This window comes from Musa acuminata, chromosome BXJ1-6, assembly GCF_036884655.1.
Source record: "Musa acuminata AAA Group cultivar baxijiao chromosome BXJ1-6, Cavendish_Baxijiao_AAA, whole genome shotgun sequence".
Taxonomy (NCBI): domain Eukaryota; kingdom Viridiplantae; phylum Streptophyta; class Magnoliopsida; order Zingiberales; family Musaceae; genus Musa; species Musa acuminata.
In genome coordinates this window covers 44815522-44835000 of record NC_088332.1, presented here as the reverse complement: position 1 = coordinate 44835000, position 19479 = coordinate 44815522, and the positions used below count along the sequence as shown (strand labels likewise).

The following is a 19479-nucleotide window of genomic DNA, read 5'->3' as shown; positions in this document are numbered from 1 at the left end:
GAATGTAGAAATAAATTTACAATATCACAATTACAAGTGCTCTGTCTGTACATGAGAAAAAACTGTCACCTTATGCTACCTAACACAAAATGGTGGTAGAATGTCTCATAAATTAGAGACTAGTTAAATGAAAAATATGAACTCATAATAATTATGAATAAATTTATACCAGCAGTATATGGAGAATAAAAAAACATTTTAATGATGAACCTATGAACTTTTCAACTGAGCCTACAAAATTTTCAATGCTGCAACCACGTTACTCTTCTATAAAAAAAAAGAAAAAAGAATACACTAAATCAACCACCTCTAGTACTCATAGCTTTCCACTGATGATAGCATAATATTTTCAGGATAAAGTTCATCAAAAAGTCTTCATTGATGTACTTTCAGTAGCCTGTGGAATCATGAGATCCAGATTCAGATCAACAATTTTTGGGGTCAACCGAAATGGCCGACACTCAGTTGGAGCTTGATTGGTTTCCTCCGAGTGTCAAGAATTTTAGTTTTCAGCCACAATGACAGCATATTTGTAATATATATCAATACAGGTATTATAGCTTCAAGCTCTATCTTTACTCATGAGACATGCTCAACCTATGTAAATAAAGTTCTCTAAACAACTCATCCATGAAAATCCAACTCTTCCTATCATACAGTTGTTTTTGCTTCCCTGACACCTTCCAAGTAAAATAATCTTCTTACATTGTCATTCAAGAAAGAAGCAGTTCTGAAGGATTATCAGGCAGAGGCTCAAGAGCTTAAGTCCTAAACACCTTGATTATTCATCGAGATGTCTAAAGATGAGCTTAATTTACTTTTTGCTACCTCTTTAGACATTCATCACAATCTCTCATGTACACTCTTGGAGATAGGATCACACTGGAAGATAGGACACTGCACTTTTAAGAATATTCACTCTAATGTGAGGGCTGTTCTAGAGGTGAACAAGTATGTGGTAGACAAAAATGAACCAGATGAGTTGCTATGATGTGACTACAGAACCGTTCAATCTGTAGCCAACAAAATTAGGCTTGGACTAGACAGCAGAGAAAGTTGAACTGTTGCAGAAAAAGAAAAGTGAGATGGAAGATGGGGAGAGGCAACTGCTACTTAAAAAGAAGTCAAAATTGGAGGAAACTGGAAAGAATTGCATTTTGGTTTCCTATTAATGAAAAGAAAACTATTTTAGCACACAATTTCTTGCATCACGAACCCAGCCGAACCAGGTAGGTTGTTATGCCTTCAAAAAGAGGTATTCACAAGACAAAGGTGAGTTGTGACTCATATAATTGAAATGAAGCTAACCAAATCGGGCACAATCATCAGCTGAGATTGCCGAGTTGGTCTAAGGCACCAGATTAAGGCTTTTGCAAACCAAAAAGATCGAGCACAATCTTAACCACTTAAAATCCTAAAGTTCTCATCAGATAGATCATCAGAAATATCACATAGATCTTTACAGGTGATGTGAGGTCCAGAGGGACTATGGTTCATCACATCACTGGCACCATATTATAGGCGTGTCTCTATCAGAATAGAGATTTGCTGGGATACACATCACATGTAATTTGCTAGTTTGGTATCACATGTGGTAACTCATATACCAGTCGACACTAACCCATAGTTAATGTTGAACTAATCAGATTGGGATATTGTATATCATGTTTCTTTTGTACATATACTTAGTTTCTTTGAGTTACCTGCAATATCTCATCCAAACCATCAATATATCCCCCTTTCCACAAAAGAAACAATTTTTGTGAACTTTCTATCTGCATTTGCTAACTCACTTTGCTGCATTCTTGAAAGTTAAAATCTGAAAAGGGCATATTCAAGATATCACCCAAGCCATTGTGTGTCAACAACAAGGTCCCAATGCGTAACCAACATTTTCAGGGTTGGCTGTTCCCAGATAAAGGATTCACCAGAACAGCTAGAACAAGATTTTTGATTTTTCAACAGTCAAAAGAGTCTGGAAGAACTGAAATTCCCTACCGTGCATTGTGTCCATAAGAGATTCACCAATTGCCATTAAATCCGTTTATTTTTCTTCCATTTAGAATCCCAGGTTGACTAAAAGTGATCCTGTTAAAGAGCTATCTATGAGGGGAGTTTCTCCCGAACAAACAATAATAGGCAGACTTTTGCTTCTGGAAATACAGTACTGACAGGACATAGACCTCGTCTTTTTGTTCTTTTCTGCTTTTATCCTCTTCTCCCTTGTGATTCCTATCTTTCCTTTTCCTTCTTTTTCTCTTATCTTTCTCATAGCAGTAACAACAAAGCGTTTTCACCTCTCAGCCTAATTTAGTGCGAAGAGTTAATTTTGTCAAAAAATACTCTACTGTATCCCCCTCATTAGATAGAACAAGTCAAGACTCCAAATAACTTGACCCTAGAACTGTTAGGATCGGAGCGGCACTAAGAGGGGGGGGTGAATTAGTGCAGCGGATTAAAACTTTGGTTTTAATAAAAACTTTCGTACGATAAGAACGGAACTTGAAAAGCTTTAATCTTGAAAACGTATTCTTAAATATGTGCAGCAAAAGTAATAAGGAACTTAAAGCATATAAGAAGGTTTGCAATAATGTAAATAGCAATAATGAAATGCAAACCAAGAATCACGCCGATTTTAGAGTGGTTCGGTCAAATGACCTACTCCACTTGCGAGGCCCCTCTTCGATGAGGCTTCCACCTTCCACTAGCAAGTCTCTTGAAATGGAAGGGTAAATACCCCTCTTACAACTCTTTACAAGCGGTTCACTCTCTTACAGATTTTCGAGAAGAGATGAGGTGAACACTAGCAAATTGAAAAGAAGACAAGCTAACACTTTTCTAAGACCTTTCTCTCAAACTTTTGCTACCCAAAAAGTTGTATTCTCAACTGAGTTTTGAGGGGCATTTATAGGCCTCAAGAGGATTCAAATTTGGGCTCCAAAATTTGGGCTCCAAATTTGAATTCTCTTTGGTTTCCCGATGCTAGCGGTGCCACCGCCCAGCCAAGCGGTGCCACCGCCCAGCGCTCGGGTGCTGGGCGGTGCAACCGCCCAGCCCAAGAGGTGTCACCGCCCAGCTCTCGGGTGCTGGGCGGTGCCACCGCCAAGCCAGGCGGTGCCACCGCCTACAGTGTTTTCAGCCCGACTACAGTGTTTTCAGCCACTAGTTGGGCTTCAATCTTGGCCTAAACTAGTCCGAACTCGGGCCCAATTGGCCCCTAACCAGGATATAGGATTATCTTCTTAATCCTAATCCTAATTACAAGTGAACTACATAACAAAACACATCCTAAGCAATTTTATCAACCGCGAACGTCAAGTCTTGTTCCGGCGAGCTTTCCGACGAACTTCTTCCGACGGGGTCCAAGCACGCTCCTGAACTTGTGATGACTTTAATGAGTAGCCGAGACTTCTCGGTGATCTCTGCGAACCTCCGACGATCTCTTCGGCGAACTTCCAACAGGTTCCCAATTTCTTCTCGGTTGGTTCCATCGGCATCTCCGACGATTCTTCGGACTCTTAAAAGTTCATCGAACTTGACTCCGGTATTCTTGCTTTGTGTTTTCTGGTTATCGTAGTTAATCCTGCATACTTAACTCAATAATATGGATTAGATCAAATAACTCATCAATTGATTTTATCATCAAAATCCGAGATTCAACAAGAACTACTAGTAAACCCATCCTAAAATAATGAAAAACTGAAATTACAGGCAAAAGAAAGGGTAAAAGTATTGAATAATGAAAAATTGAAGGAATTAAAAAACACATACATTGGTTGCAAACTCGGAAGCTTCGAAAGAAAAGACTCCAAGCTCTCCAATCTGGTCCGGAGAATTGTTATCTTCCTCCTCATTGCAGTTAAATGGCGTTGGGTATCTGGGCCTGATGGAGGCAAAGATCCCCTTTCAGATATCATCACACTAATATCCTCTGCAAGCTTTGAAGCTTCATTGAGCTCCCTCGTCCATTGATCTAAAGAAGTTGCCATTGCTACTGACAGAATCTACATACATAATCTCCACCGTAAGATATCAAGAAATCTAATCTGTAGCTTCTGTTGTAATATAAAGCATAATATTAGGACTAAGAAATTCTCAAGATGAAGCCCATGAAATAACAGAAGACACCAATGAAATCTAGCATCTAATTTACTAGGAAAATGATAATATCAAGACTGATATTGTCAAAGCAAAAAATATTGCATAGAGGCCAAAGATACTGCATAGAGATAACATAATCAATTCAGTGAGCTCATGAAAATGATGATGTTGAAACTTCAAGAAATATTCCTAGTCACAAAGGCAAGCGATAGTAATATTTCAAATATATTCTATCAATCCAGGATACTGAATAATAACCTGATCATGATAAAGAATGTCAGGGAAGACGGATCAAAATGAGTGAACCATGACTCCCATGTAAAAATTGGTGGATATTAATAAGTAAAACTGCGATCGAACATTCTAGATAAGAGTCAAAGAATACTCGGATCCATCAATCTAGATAAGAGTCAAAGAATACTCAGATCCATCATTCTCGATAAGAGTCAGACCATCAATTGGGTGAGGAATAAGACTCCGGACTGGAAACATGCGATCATGTCCAAATAATCCAGGCCTACTCCGACTCAACATGTTCCCCGCTGAAGACATACTGGTATCCCCAATTATGTACATTGTTAAATCTGGACATCTACAGAACATCATGGTTTTTTCCATTACACATTTATGAACTTCCAACAATGCTCCTCTCTCTCATCCCCCAGAATCGTCAGAAAAAAATCTTCCATAAATTTTCATCTTCATCGAATATTTCTCGAGATTATCCATCAACACTTCCAACCCCAGAACGATAATTTTTATGAATCCCCTCCCCATTTATGTTGGATGAACCCTAGATCTCAACCAAGACAAATTCGACATGCCAAATAAGAGGATGACGTTCGTAGTGTAGTACTTGGTAGGAACCCAAACCCAGTAATACGCCTCAATCTCGACGGGGACAAATCCGATGCGGCGAGAAGAGGATGATATTGACCAAAGGAATTGGGAGAAATCCAAACTGCTCCAAAACAATCACAACTCCAACCAAAATTCCCGATTAATATTCGAGAAATCACGACAATCTTTCAACAAACAGACTCCGGCAAAGAGAAGAAAAGTAATCGGCAATATATGGTATTGCGGACCTTTCTTCGCGAAGGATATGATCGAAAACGCCTTCCCTTCCCCTCCCGTCTAATCCGTTCCCACAATACTCCTCCGTGTCGAGAAACCCCAATTTGAAGGGCACTACCTTGTCGTCCTCATCTCTTTCATTTTCCGAACGCAACAGAAAAATTCCCAATAAGCAACGACTCCGAAACTTGCGTTTACATGCTTAATTAAACCCACTTAATTATTAGAAAGACGAAGTCATTATTTTATACACGCGTACGGTTGTGATCGTACAAATTCCAACACATTCCCGAACCTAACCTGATCGGATCTATACGTGCAAACCCATGCTTAATGTTGTTCAAATCCGACCCGTTAACTAGTCTCTGAGGCTGAGTAAGCGTCCCGGGCGTCAAAAGGGTTCTGTTAGGGTTCGCTTTGTTAGATGGAATAGACGATAGAGAATATGAAGTAGCAGGCAGCGAAAGTCATGTGGAGTACCGCAATCTGGAGGAGATTCATCCTTCCCGAGAGAGGGTTGTGCTTTCGTCGGGATTTCAGCTCCACGATATACGTCAGCAGTATGTCTTCGTTTCTTGCGTTACTCTTGCAACCCAGGCACTTGCTAATGCTAATAGCTTCGTTGGTCTTGGGACAAAAAGCTTCTTTGGTTTTGTCTTTTCGTTTTCGAAGTGGTTCTTTTCTTTGATTATTTGCAGTTTTGGTTATGATATTGTGATCCGTGTCCAGTGAATTGATTTATCTGTTGTTCTAATAACATCATTGGTATGGTCGCTGGCCCTCAATCCAGCAATCACGCTACTAATGCTTGGGCGCTTTATATTTGTATTATCAGGACTATCATATTACACAAGCGATGAGGATTTCGAAAACATGTTCTCGCGGTTTGGCCGTGTGGAGGAAGGTATTTTTGTCGGTGACTGTAATCTTTCTTGTACTGTATTGAAAATTTTGATTCTAATTTGATTAGTACTCGCCAAATTAATTGCTTTCTGGATCATCTTGTCTCAAATCAGTTATTGCAGTGCCTTGATTGTGTTTGATGTCTAATTCTGTCGTTGTTTTTGGTGCTTTCTTTTTTTTTCTTTTTGGCATGGGGCAGCTAGGCTTATCAGGGACGCAAGAACTAATAGGCCTAAAGGCTTTGGCTTTGTGACTTATGCATCTGATGCTGAAGCAGAGAAGGCAATAAAATCTATGGATGGAAGGGTACGTGTCTCAATTACTTTTTCTTTTAGAAAATCAGTGATGTGAAGAATAACAGACAAACTATTTATAAACTCAACTAGAGCTTTTATGCTTTTTGAAATTTGCATTGATCATGTTGTCTTGCAATGTTTTGCAGTTAGTTTTCCATTTTTTTTTTCAACTGTCACCTTTTACACATTCAAGTATTTTGTTTTGCAAGTTCCGGTGTAGTTTTTAACTTGTTGCGTTCCTCCTAGATGATAAAATGGAGTATGCCTGAGTCAACTTTAAAACCGATGCTTTATTTTTTGTCTGCGGAGGCTGAGCTGAATATTGCTTTAGCAACTGCAGGATGAGGAACTTTTGAGGTCAAGCATATGCCTCTACCATTAAGATGCAATTGAGGTTGACTACTACTTTGTCCTCCTAGAACTGTGAGACCCTGGATATCAGGTTGCTGTTCTTCTTCTCAAATCTGTAAATGGTACATCCTTTACGTTGGAAGAAGACACAGAATTTGGCAGGAACTAGGTAATTCCCAACTGAATTGAGATTCTCAGCTTGGGTTGTCAATGCTTACAAACCTCGTTACAAGTGCACACTAATACATGAGTTTATGGAGTCAAGCGTGGACAAGCAGTTGCTGCTTGAAATTATGGCAACTTTGTTCCTAGCATTAAATTCTTCCAATCATAACAATTGATGATAAAATTTTGAACCAATAATTGAACATTCAGACAGTCCCTAATGTCTATCTTCTAACTCATATTATTATCATAATTAAGCAGATTTGCCCTCAAGGTCAACCATGGTTTTAGTTCATTGGAAAGTCTGCAAGCAAGCATAAATCACTTGTTGAACTTCGGTGAAGCTATGCTTATGTCCTTTCCATGTCATGAAATTAGTTGGAAAACACATCAATTACTTGCATAATCAGATGGTGACTCAAACTTGGACTCGGCATGACAAGTAAATGGATCATATTTGTATGCAAAACCTTATCTGGAGGTTGTTTTGCTTGTAACAGAACATGAAGTTGGCTTCACCATAGAACAGGGCTGACATATTCTGTATAGTTATCACAAGTGTATCAAGTAAATTGATCAATATCATCTCTGCTGAAAATTATGATTATTTATCACATCTGATGTGATCACATTGAAGGAGTATAAATTTTCATAGTGTTCCCAAAGGTAGTTACAAACAGTGTCCAAATGACAACTATAGATATGCTTCAACATGGTGGTTAACATTTTTTCTAGACAGAATTCTTTATCTTATGGATGAGATAACCATCACTGGAACTGTTCATAGTCTTAAAAATACCCAATGTAATTATTCATTGAATATTTCTAGGATCTTCTGTCTAGAGATAGATTGATTGATAATTGTGCAATCAGTGACAACTTGTCTTTGATAGCTAAGGGAATTTAGTTTGTGACTGTATCCTGTATCGCATGTGAGTTCATGAAGTAACGGAGTTCCCAAATCCAATCCATGAGTTTTGTAAAGTTAGATTTGGATATATTATCTTGCTGATTGTGATTATTAAGTTGCTTAACATGCTTATTCTTGTGTTTAATCTAGTTATACGTGAGATGATTGGGTTCGTTGAAGGGCTATGGATGGAGAGCCACCACACCCAGATGTAACTATATATTGCTTTGACCTTGGTTCTGGCTAACTTGACCCATCTGCATTCGGGTTAAGTAAAATTGGTAACTTGAGGTGACGTAGGCTTCCCAATTTGAAGAATGGACGTGGGACTTTAAGTAGAATCAAGAACAGTTCATTCCAAACATTGAATAGGAGTTTTCCCTCTGCATCCAGTACTTATTCAGTACAAATTATTAATTGCTGTAATGTTGTAGAGGAAAACTGTGTTGTTTGTTTTTACATCAGTCCCCCATTGTTAAAAGTAATTTCATGTAGAGCCCAGAAAGAAAAACGATGATCACATATTGCTTAGTGAACAGATAAGCAGGAACTTTAAAGGTGATCTGATAAAGTAAGCATCAAATTTAGCAAAATTACTTGTTTTTCACATTATCTCATCTGCCTATGCTGTTAGGCAGGTAAGAGGCAAAGAGTGAGCCGTGTTGCCATGGTAGAGGGCGAGCTTTGACACTATGGCGTGGTTGCTCTATTGCACTTTGGTTTTAAGGGTTTGAACTGTGAAATCATCTACTCACTTGTAAGTGTAAGACTAGGTTTTTTATCCTTCTAGGTCTCATTTTGGCATGAGCCTTGCACATTGGGCCGCCACTCTTTATATGAGTAATTTTTTGTTTATATTATTTATGTTTTTCTTTGTTAAAATCATAATTGAGGTGCTTTGAGTTGGCAAATTTGTTATATTTCTTAAAAAATTGAAAGTTTAATGAAGTACTGTTCTAGATTAGATCGTGGTATCTTGATTCTGCAACTATATAGAAATGGCATGCACATTAACTGACAGAAAGACAATGTATTTTTAAGTGTTCCAATGTATTTCTAACACATATACATATGATTTTGACAGATATATGGTGGGAGGCTGATATTTGTGGAATATGCCAAGTCTGGGTCACAGGAGGACAAAACATAATTTTCTCCAGTGGTTTCCAGTTGCTTACAGAGTAATTCCTTTTTAGGATTTTTCCTTTAATCAGTAAAATGGTTCTGCTGAATGGTGGCTTATAAAAATTATCCAAGTATAATCTCTTCCTCTTGTTTTTATGCCTCTCGTGGTACCTTCTTCCTGCAGCATTTGCTGTTCCATTTTATGTTAAGGCCCTGCGATGAACTGCCAAATATTTGAGATTCATTCTATGGTAGTACTTCTGCAAAAAAATTGTCTTGGCATTAAGAATGAGGGTGTCTTGTGAAGCAGACATCTAAAGCTTATTTAAATTTGACCTCTAATCAGGCATTTTTCTGGTGATTATGAATTTGCAACTGGGACTTGAGCAAAGCTTTCGTTCGGAGGGTCACCACCAAGCTGCCATATAAGAATCTTTCCATGCTGTCTCTAGATAAGATTTTCTAGAAGCCCTATACGCAAGAAGTTGTTTGATTTCTGATTGATGAATCAACTAGATATTGCACAAATCTTACACAGATTTTATTATTATACTGAAGCATAAACATATGAAAATTTATTAACTCTTTTTTATCCATGTACCTGAAGGCGAAAGCTACTTAGATCAAGTCTTGGGTTTAACTCCTATATCGGAAAGGTCCTATGAATGTTTTCACTGCATATGTTCTTCCTAGCACCGAACATCTAGCTCTTCCTTGATGATAGTATGAAGTTATTTAAGTTATATGGTTCTATTTTCTTATTATTTAATGAAGTTCTAGATCTGGTCATGTTTGATTGCAGACTTAAAGTTACTTGTAGATGGTAGTTTATTTATTGGTTTTAATGAACATGCTTGCTATTAGAATATGGTTGAGTTGACAAGATGTACTGTTCTTTTCTTGAAAGCCTTAGTTCCATGCTAAAATATAAACAAATTTGATTGCCAGGGATGTTCATACAAAGATGGAGATCAGATCCCATCAATGGTAAGTTCATTCCTGTTAGTAGTCACAAACATGAGAACTGTATGGTTCCATTTAAAGGTGTAATTGAATAGGTACTGCATATAAATAAATAACTTGTTAATCTGAGCATAGCCTTTGGAAAAATTCTGTTGATGTCCATCCTTGGAGTCTTTGTTTTTGAGTTTTGTGGCAAATATCAACTCCACAGTGCTTTAGAAATGCAATGACCATTTAAACCTCAAGGCATATGTACAAAGTCTCTTCTATGCCACAGGTCACTTGGACCTGACATCAAAAGGATAAGGCTGTCTCTCTTTTCTTACCATTTTCTAGTTGTACTTTCTCCAGTGAGGTTGAGTTCAATAAATCATTCCCTTGGGATACAGACATCACCCTGCCACTTATCCATATTGCCTAAATTAATTTTTAGTTCATGTGCAATCTCCATCTTAAACTTTGGATCTACAGTCTCAGAGTAGATGGCTAGATTTGACTTTATATTAGCATTAGCCCAGCTTTCAAATGTGGTTCAACCATGTGCAGTCTTGTTTTGGATTGGACCAAGTACATAACCCATGGATATCTCCTTTCATGTTCAGGGCATTCAGGTAATTTCAGACCACATTAGATCCCATATTCTCTCATAAATTATTTCCATTCATATGCAGGGCATTCTTGTAAATTCAGAACATGTCAGATCCCCATGTTCTTCTATATGTTCGAGCCCCTCTGGCCTCTCCCTGTTGCATCATTGCCACAATAAAGCCGCTTTGATTTCTCTGCTCCCCTGTTCCCTTCCCTTCTCTTCTTCTCCTCTGCCTCATCGATCCACTCTCCCTGCGCTCATCTGTGTCCGGAGAGGATGTCTTGTAGGCCTAGTCGTCACCAGAGGAGGGCGTCACAGAGTGTCTTTGTTCTGCCAGAGAGCTTCTCCATCTCTGAAGCTCCTCCAATGGAGGTTGGCGAGAAGAAGACTGCGGTGGAATCGTCTCAGCCATCGTCTGAACCTGCAGCCCCTTCGCCTCCCCCACCAGCGTTGCCTGGCCAGGAGTTCAAGGAAGCTGTTGCCGAGAAGTATCGAGACTAAATCATGCTCTGCAAGCTCTCCTTGCAACCTTAGAAATTTCCATCGAAGTCGGTCAATTTAATTTCATCAGCACTAGTTTCAGTGTTCTTATGGAACCTCTCATCCTACTGGTTGATGGGATGCAGAATAAATGAACCATTTATTACTTTGTGATGTATCAAAGTTTCGTAGAATTCCCTCTGGATCTGGCAACTTTTATACATACATGACGAATGCCTGCTATCCAACCAATCTGATTTTTCCTTGTTCCTCTCTTTTAGGAGAGAGAGAGAGAGAGAGAGAGAGAGGAAAGTATTGTTTCATGATCTGGATTTAGGGTAACAATGCGCTGTGCCACTTGAACTTGGATTAAGGATGAAGGCTAACACATGAGAATAAGGACATATATATGCATATATAATGTTCTTATAACGTGTGTGGTTTGTGAGGAATCCTAGTCGCAACTACCGTATCAAGCCAGATCTTTTGCGGAAGAGTTCACCCAACAGCATTATTGAGCCATATATCGTTGCCATACACGTGGAATCGAGGCTTGGCACGACCCAAAAGTCATGGGGCCACGATCAATGTGGTTTGGTTCCACGTTGGACATTGGTTCGGGTTTGGTCGAATCATTATATGGCGAGATCGACGGTTTTGGTCTTTGGGTTTTGCGACGGCAAGATGCGAAGGCGGTTCCATTTTATTTGCAATATTAATTATCTAGCTGCTCATCCTCGAGTGCGGAAAGCCAAAGGAAAAAAGAAGAGCAACCAAGTCGGTACGTCTTCTCCATCGCCTCCTCTCCTCTTCTTCCTCTCGTTCTTGGTTGTGGTGGCCATCGAGGTTGGATCTTCCCGGTCCTTCTCCTCTCCGATCCTGTCCTTTCGCTCGATCTTCTTGATTCGTTTGTGGTCGGTGGGTTTGTTTCGATCCCAAGTCTTCGGTGTTGGTCGATCACGCTCATTTTTTTCTGATTTCTTGCGTGCGATCTTCGTTTTCAGATCGGATGTGCTTTAATTCGTCTGATTCGGGTTCTTGTCCAGGATTCGAGATCCAAGATTCAATCGAACAGTTTGATTTGTTTTAACTCGTTCTATCGTGTTGAATGTGTTGATCGGCCCTCTTTTTTGCATCACAACCAGACTATTATCATGAATCATAAACTTCATTCCTCTGTTGCTTGCTATGTCGCAGGGATTTGACAATCTCTACGAGAGTAAGGAACATTTCATGAACAACTCTTTCGGAGGAAAGAGAAGAAGATAAAGAATAGTTTGGGATCAACCAAATAATTCCTCGGTGTTGATCTCAAGGTTGTGATCTGATTACACCAAAGATCTGCAGCATCAAGACCATTTCGTGATTGCTGGAGTACCTTGTGGTTCAAGAAATCGATTCAAGAAGTTGCCCGAGGTGCGATAACTTGATGGTTGAAGTTGGCAGCCAAGAAACGGGACGATCCATCCCGGCGGAACTAGGTCGATGAATCAAGTATCAAGAAACCGAACGATCGGTCTCAAGAATGAAATCTCGGCTCCAACCCATCAAAGAAAATTCGGGTATGGATCTTTATCTTGGATTTGCTAATATTTATGAGCTTGAGAACTGATCATATTTCAATACCCGATGATCTATTTTGTTTCTGTTCTGTTTAGTCGATGCGATCGCGTCATTAACCCAGTTTTGTCTACGAGGCGATCAACATTGAGCGGAGAACGGGCGTCTCTTTTGGTTAATGCGTGTCGCCCGCCAGTCTTGTAAGTGTCCCGCATGACTTGCATTTTACTTGCCCTTCGTCAAAACTCATGCTCCAATCGCTGATACTATCCATGATCATCCATCTCAAAGGTGATCATGGATATATATATATATATATATATATATATATATATATATATATATATATATATATATAATGACATATGCTGACGAAGATAGCAATCAGCGTTCGTCGGATCCGAAAGTGAGAACCAACAAATAGATCTTACGTTCGTGGCTCGGCAGAGGCACAGATCGAGATAATTAAATTATATATATATATTCTGACGAAAATAGCAATCAGCGTTCGTGGGATCCGAAAGTGAGAACCAATAAATAATTTTACATTCGTGGATAATAATAAATTATTATTATGATAATAATAATTAAAAGGAAAGTTGGGAACGAGCAAGAACTGCAACGATCAGAGGCATTCGTACACGGTGTCGGCCACCATGGATTCCAAGCCACCCATCTCACTAGGAAAAGCCTGTCCTCCCGACCCACCTGTTAACGGGACGGATCTGTAGGCTGCGGCACGACACCAGCGACGGGGAAGTGCTACATAACCCCTACGTTTCACGCGTGCAAGCCCGCAAAGTCCCAATTTCACATCACATTGGCTTTTTACACGCGCACGGAGCTGTAGGATTCGCGCACGGATGCGGGGCTAAGAGGTGGGCGGATGAAGCAAGTCCGGCCCGTTTTCGATGGAGAGGGAAGCGGGAGAGGCTGAGGACGTACGAGGCGACGCGGAACCCGGAAACGGCGGCCAGAAGGCGAGAAATGCGATGCCGGCGTAGCCTAGGGCGATGGATGTGTGTGGCTCCACCCAGAGCGCCAGGTAGGCGTACAGCTGCGCGTGTTCTGACGTCCGTTATCGAGAGAGAGACGCGGATCGGAAGATGGATTAGTTGTAGGGAGAGAAGAGTCGTGGGTGAAGTCGAACCAGAGGTGCATGGGCTACGGCAGGAGGATCGGCGGGATCCACCTACATCTCGGGGAGGGGGGACAGAACTGGCGCTAAGATCACCGAAAGAGAGAATGGGATCGATAAAAAGAAACAGCGCGGAAATCCAAGGCTTCATCTCTCCTCTTCCATTATCGTAGCGTGAGGAGGAGGATATCACATAACATAATTGTCTCATCTTTGATCACATCGATAGTCAAACGTCAAATCTCTCAAGACATTCCAACAACAAACAAATTCACAAAGTCAGTGCTTTGTTAGTCATCCACTACACTGTTACAGAAACGATGCAGTGCTTATTGCTAAACAATGTGGCCAATCTAATTCAGTATGAAACTTCAGAAAACTAAACTCAATTCAGAGAAAAATCTGGAAGCAATAACACCTAAATCGTTTTAGAAAGTAACGATGCTTATAACAGTTACGAGTGTCGTCGAACATTAGGAAAACATTGGAATGCATGACAAACTGACACAACCACCTCAAGAACATTACCAGATCTTTTCTAGGATCAAAGGAGACCATCATACCACCGAAAATCAACACCAGTTGTGAAGGATATGCCAGATAGATCCCCTCGCCACACACCATAAATACTTTCTCGAAAACGTGTTGCTGACACGCAACCGATCTCCTTCGTGGTTTCAATCGATCACTGGCTGATCTCTCACAGCATTTCTTGAGATCGTCTGACAATGCGGCTGACCTTCTTCTTGAATTCATCCCTACTGTCTCTCCATTCCTTCTGCAATTTGATTAGTGCATTTTAAATCAGATCAAGTTCCAATGCCTTCAAGTTCAGACAGCCCCTTAAATACTACTTTGTTTTTTGCAAATTTATAAAAATGAGAAATAACAGATAAGACATTATTAAAAGTGTTTGAATTCCACAATTTGAACTGAAACAAGCTGACGAAACACTTCACTCCACATGAAAGAACGTGTCAGAAAAATCATCAGAAATTCCTCTATAACCTAGCCTTTTCTTTCTTACACAAAGGTTGTATGTCGTATGTACTATCATAAGCATAAGTGATCAACCAATTTTTAATAGTAAAATATTCTCTCATGGAATCAAATAATACATTTAGGTTTCGATGGGTGAAATCCTCAGTCTTATTTTCTCTGCCCACTATAATTTGCATTTCAATTAATGGCGTGCTACACTGTGCTATGAAAACAGAAAACTCTTGACATTCAAGTACTTCTTGATACAAATACATAACAAATTAACCTCATGAAATTAATTGAACAAACAAAAAGATGCATCTTTTGTGAAGTTGCAATCCACCTCTTATAACAAAGAAGCAAACGTTTATCAAAGCAGACATTACATAGGTTTAAAAATTAAATTAACATGCAACACAGATGCATACTGGATGAAGTCAGTGACTTTTCTTTTTCTTTTTGAAGCATGCATATAGACAATATTTTATTTTGATCATGACCACCTTAAGCTGATTAGAAATGTATGGACCAATGAAGTAAGATTCAACTAAAACCTACGTAAATTGATTTCACCAATTTCATCAACAGCACAGAGTATGATGCCATGGTTGATTTTCACATAACAAACATGTGGAAGCAAATTTGAGTACATCCAAACAAACTAATCACAATGATGCTTGGATTGACTTATTCTCTATTAGGAATAATTTTTAGTAGCCCTACAGAAAGGCATAGGTAAGGAAGTAAAGGAAACAGGCATACGGAGTGGACATCCAACATTGGTAAAATTCAGTAGCTCTAATATGCAAACATAGATATGGTTCATGTACTAGTTATACAATGTTTGAAACTGTCCAATGTAAGCCTAACTCCAAAACATGCAAAAGAGCATAGGCGTTCCAAATTCACAATTCTAAGTACTAAAAGACATGTCTCTCATGAAGAGCTCTCTCTCATGAGACTTCACCTTCAACCATAGGCTTAGATATATTGTATATATAAAAAAAGACTGACAAAATGCAAACCCCTAATTGTGTAAAATATTTTCCTCAAGTGAGAAGGCAAGTTAAATTCATAATGCTAACTAAATAGTTAAATTGCCATATTTCTTTTCCTTACAAACTGATCATCTTCTTAAAGTAATTCTAAATTATCTAAAGAGCGTTGAGTACAAAAACAAAATAGTGGTAAAAAACAAAAGTTTCATGTTTTTTACTTACAGCAGCTTCAACATTTGCAGGAGATTCATCGTTAGGACTTGAAAGCATGGAAATAATACTAAGAACAATGCTCTCGACCTGCACATATGAAGGCACTGTTTCAGTTTGAAATGATTTAATATTCTAGTTGGAAAAGATGTCGGATGCAGATTGCCTGTGGATCAATATGATATCACAAGCAGAAAGTTGGATGGCTAAAAATTCACAAGAGAAGTAGCCTACAATATCTTTTTTTCAGTATAAAAATCAGAGCTGCACCATTAGTGTAAATTCTAAACTTGTAACCCAAGGATACTTGATGAATTTCATGATCAAGTTATTTGCAAAATAGGAAGACATACAGTTTCTATCCTCAAAAAGCATTTGATTTGCCTCACCTTACCATGTAAAAGACAAACAAAAAAGAACGTGACTCCACATGCAAATAGAAACTCTGGCAGTAAGGGCAACACACTATTAAACATTAATCATCACACTTAAAAGTATCTGTAACTTTTAGTGTGACCCATTGGTTACTCTACACGTAAGTGATGGTTGTAAGGGATCCAATTCTCTGCTCCATTGAAACTATTGGGTACAGATGGCAGCCTAGAGTTTCAGATATCAATTTCGATATGACAACCAGTAAAAAGAAGACCCTGAATTTTGCCACCATATGTCAAGAAGATGTTGATTTTACTAATATTTAGTCTATATTTCAAAAAAAAGAAAAGAAAAAGATTTTGGTGGAGATGGAAACAGAAGTTTACTGTCCACATTTTAGTGGACAAGGAATTTTAGCAGACAAGCTTCGCATTTATATTTAATAAAACTATCATTATATTTTAAGTATCTCAGGTCCCTAACTACGTCCACCAGCACTATGACACCCCAATGAAGAGTTGGAAGGCATTGTCCATAAAGAATCATAAAGAAGCCCCCAAAAACAAGTGACATTTTACATAATCAAGGGCGAAAAAAGTTTTCCATGGTAGATATTTTGTTTAGGTTTAACACATGAAACCTTACCCAGTGAGTAGGTTGTTTGTATTATAAAACTTGGTCTAAAGCGGAAGCCTTGCCATGACACTAAGGCTCACCCTCCTACAACCATAACACACTGGCTAGCTGTGAAAATGGCAGGGTATTGACCAAGGAGAACATCAATAAAGCTTAGCAGTTTAAATTAGTAGCTAAAATACAAGATATTTCACAAGTTTATCAAAAATTTAAAGGTTTCTAGGAAGTCAACAACCCCTTTTCTTTTCCTACTGTCTGTCGAAAAAAACCAAATCCTAACACCCCCCCAGGACTCACACCCTTCGTTTTCTTTTGTTTTATTTTCCTTTCTTTTAAGAAGGCACAAAATATTTACCAGTGAAGGAAAAATCAGAAGCATTGACATTCATATTATCAGTAAAGTCAGGATTACTAGCACCGATGCCATGCTTTGTTAAGCACAAATTTTCAAGTGATAATAAATGACAACCAATCAACAAAATTTTGAAGGCAATCCACCAATTAAAAATGGCAACAAGAAGAACAAACAGTGACACATCATAGGCCTCAAAAGGTAAACCACTGTCGACCCCATTTTCCCCAAAAAAGGGAGAGAACATACCGTGTGTACCGGCATCCAGCGCTCACTTGCTAGTTCATAACCATTTGGATCATCACCAGGTGGATGGAGTATTGATATGCAAACACGTCCATCCGGGTAAACTGCGGTTCAATGAGAAAAATACGTTGTGTATTAATTGCATATAGCGGGAAGGCAAGGCACAGATCCAATAAACAAGAATTAGCTACTACTAACCATTTGGGTGCCACATTTCTGATGTAAATCGAACAGTTGGAGGGCTGTTGGGATAGTTGGAAGGAAAGCTCATTATTGCATTGAAGTAACCACCATCGCTGCAACATGATTGACACCATTCAAAATTACCAAAACGAATATTGTCGGAGCCATAGCTCTACCCCCAAGAAAAGTTTGCTTGTAACTTTGCAGTGTGAAGCATTTTTTTTTTTTTTTTAAAAAGGAGTCCAAATATGTTTTCATCAGCGACACTACAGAAAAGGCAACTGAATAAGTTTGACAGATTAACTACAGAATCCAGTGGAGAAGTTGCTTGAAGCAAATCCCAACAAATTCATTTACAATCAAATTATTTTCTTCTCATCAGTTTTTTGCTTCAACTAAGTTATATACCACAACACAATTGAGCTTTTTTAACAAACATCACAGAACAACAATCTCGTGTATTAAAAGAAGAAAAACTAACAAGTGCATATAATCTAGCATAGCATTAAAATAAAGTATAAGCTCTCGTGATGGCTTTCTGGATTTCACAAGGCTAGTAGTTACGCTCATCCAAGGCTATCCTCCATATCTCTCGAGCTTTAGTGGTTCTCTGTTGTTATGTTGCATTTAAGAGGAGGTTCCTGTTTTCTTCGCAACTTCATTAGATATTAAGGCCATAACAACTTTCTCTACATCTCTAACCGATCGCTAATGACAGTTGTTTTCACTCCACTGGTGTGTATGTAGATTTCCTGTTTAGAATTTGGAGCCGTCCTTTCTACTAGTCTTAGCAACAAGCGCAACTAATTTGTGTTTGAAGGAGCACTACTTTCGTTTTCTACCAATGACTGACATAATGAATTTTAGCAATGCCCTTATTGTGTCTGTCCAGACAGAAACATGATCCATCAAATTATCCTGCACAACGTGGTAAAACAGAAATCATTGTCAATCAATTTGGGAGCTACACATTCCGATTCTCCGAGATTCCCGATCCCAAATCAAGTCTGAGAAATGAAAACCTAACCTTAATTTCCAAATAACACCAAGCCCATAGCCCGAAGGATTTCATAGGACCATTCCTGTGCGCAAGAATCGCATGGAACCCTACCCGTAGATAACCACGACCGCAGTAAACTCATCCGATCGCAAACACAATTCTCCAAGAAAAACCTATCGTACCAAGAAAGTCTAAACAAGGAGAACGAACCACAATTATTCGACGCAGGAAGGAATCACTCACTAAGACCACTCCCGTGCGCAAGAATCACAAGGAACCCTACCCGTCGATAACCACGGAGGCAGTAAACTCATCCGATCGCAAACAAAATTCTCCAAGAAAAACCCATCGTATCAAGAAAATGAAAAAGGCGAGAAAGATCCACAATTATTCGACGCAGGGAGGAATCACTCACTACAGAGTATCGGGCGGCCCGATGATGGTCACGCTCCATTCGAAGACGTTGCTATCGTCCACCAACCCGGCAGAGAAGCCATCCACCGGATTCTTCATAAGATCTGATCCAAGAAACACCAAGATCAAACCAATCGCGTAAGAAAGCTCTCGATCAAAACCCTAGACGACGAATCTATCCGGGAAGCGTCCCGATCCATACCTCTGAGCTGCTTTTGGAGTAGAAGGCTCGCTTGGCTCGCTGCCGCCATCGACAAGGAGCGTCGTAGAGACTCCCCCACCTTCCGATCCCGCGATTGCGTGGGAGAGACGCGAAGGCGAGATGGCAGAGGGCTCAGAAACGACAAGCCCGGTTATTTATACGGCGTCGGCGGAGGCGAGCGAGGCGACAGCGAGAGGGCGAGAGAGGGGAATTTGGGTGAAATA

At 39.4% G+C, this 19479-nt stretch overlaps 3 protein-coding genes across 14 annotated transcripts in view; 1 reads left to right on the top strand and 2 right to left on the bottom strand.

Annotated features, from left to right (window-relative positions):
* LOC135677282 (syntaxin-52-like) overlaps nt 1–5352 on the bottom strand; it is a 6850-nt gene extending 1498 nt beyond the window's left edge. Inside the window, exons 1-2 of the mRNA XM_065189438.1 lie at nt 5190–5352; nt 3772–4004 (exon numbers count right to left, since the gene is read on the bottom strand). Coding sequence (XP_065045510.1) covers nt 3772–3989 — 218 coding nt within the window. The 5' untranslated portion in view covers nt 3990–4004; nt 5190–5352. The remainder of the gene's footprint in view (nt 1–3771; nt 4005–5189) is intronic.
* Nucleotides 5353–5580: 228 nt separating this feature from the next.
* Nucleotides 5581–11126, top strand: LOC103990153 (small RNA-binding protein 11, chloroplastic). Of its 12 annotated transcripts, XR_010514640.1 has the most exons (7): nt 5582–5738; nt 6014–6082; nt 6281–6387; nt 6718–6897; nt 8438–8560; nt 8888–8984; nt 9877–11126. XR_010514640.1 is itself a non-coding variant. In XM_065189435.1 (5 exons), exons 1-4 carry the CDS (start codon nt 5648–5650, stop codon nt 8951–8953), a joined length of 333 nt encoding a protein of 110 aa, XP_065045507.1. In that variant the 5' UTR covers nt 5582–5647; the 3' UTR covers nt 8954–8984; nt 9877–11126. The 12 variants fall into 12 exon arrangements, 5 of the variants coding, with proteins under 5 accessions (XP_009407479.1, XP_065045507.1, XP_009407480.1 ...); XR_010514636.1 differs by lacking the exons at nt 6718–6897; nt 8438–8560 and having other exon boundaries at nt 9877–9915; nt 10563–11126; XR_010514641.1 differs by lacking the exon at nt 6718–6897 and having other exon boundaries at nt 8442–8560.
* A 2935-nt stretch (nt 11127–14061) lies between these two features.
* On the bottom strand, nt 14062–19469 carry LOC135677281 (ubiquitin-conjugating enzyme E2 7). The gene is made up of 6 exons (XM_065189434.1): nt 19256–19469; nt 19055–19157; nt 17655–17752; nt 17460–17560; nt 15860–15937; nt 14062–14436 (listed from the first exon to the last, which is right to left on the bottom strand). Exons 1-6 carry the CDS (start codon nt 19302–19304, stop codon nt 14359–14361), a joined length of 507 nt encoding a protein of 168 aa, XP_065045506.1. The 5' UTR covers nt 19305–19469; the 3' UTR covers nt 14062–14358.
* Between the last annotated feature and the right edge of the window lie 10 nt (nt 19470–19479).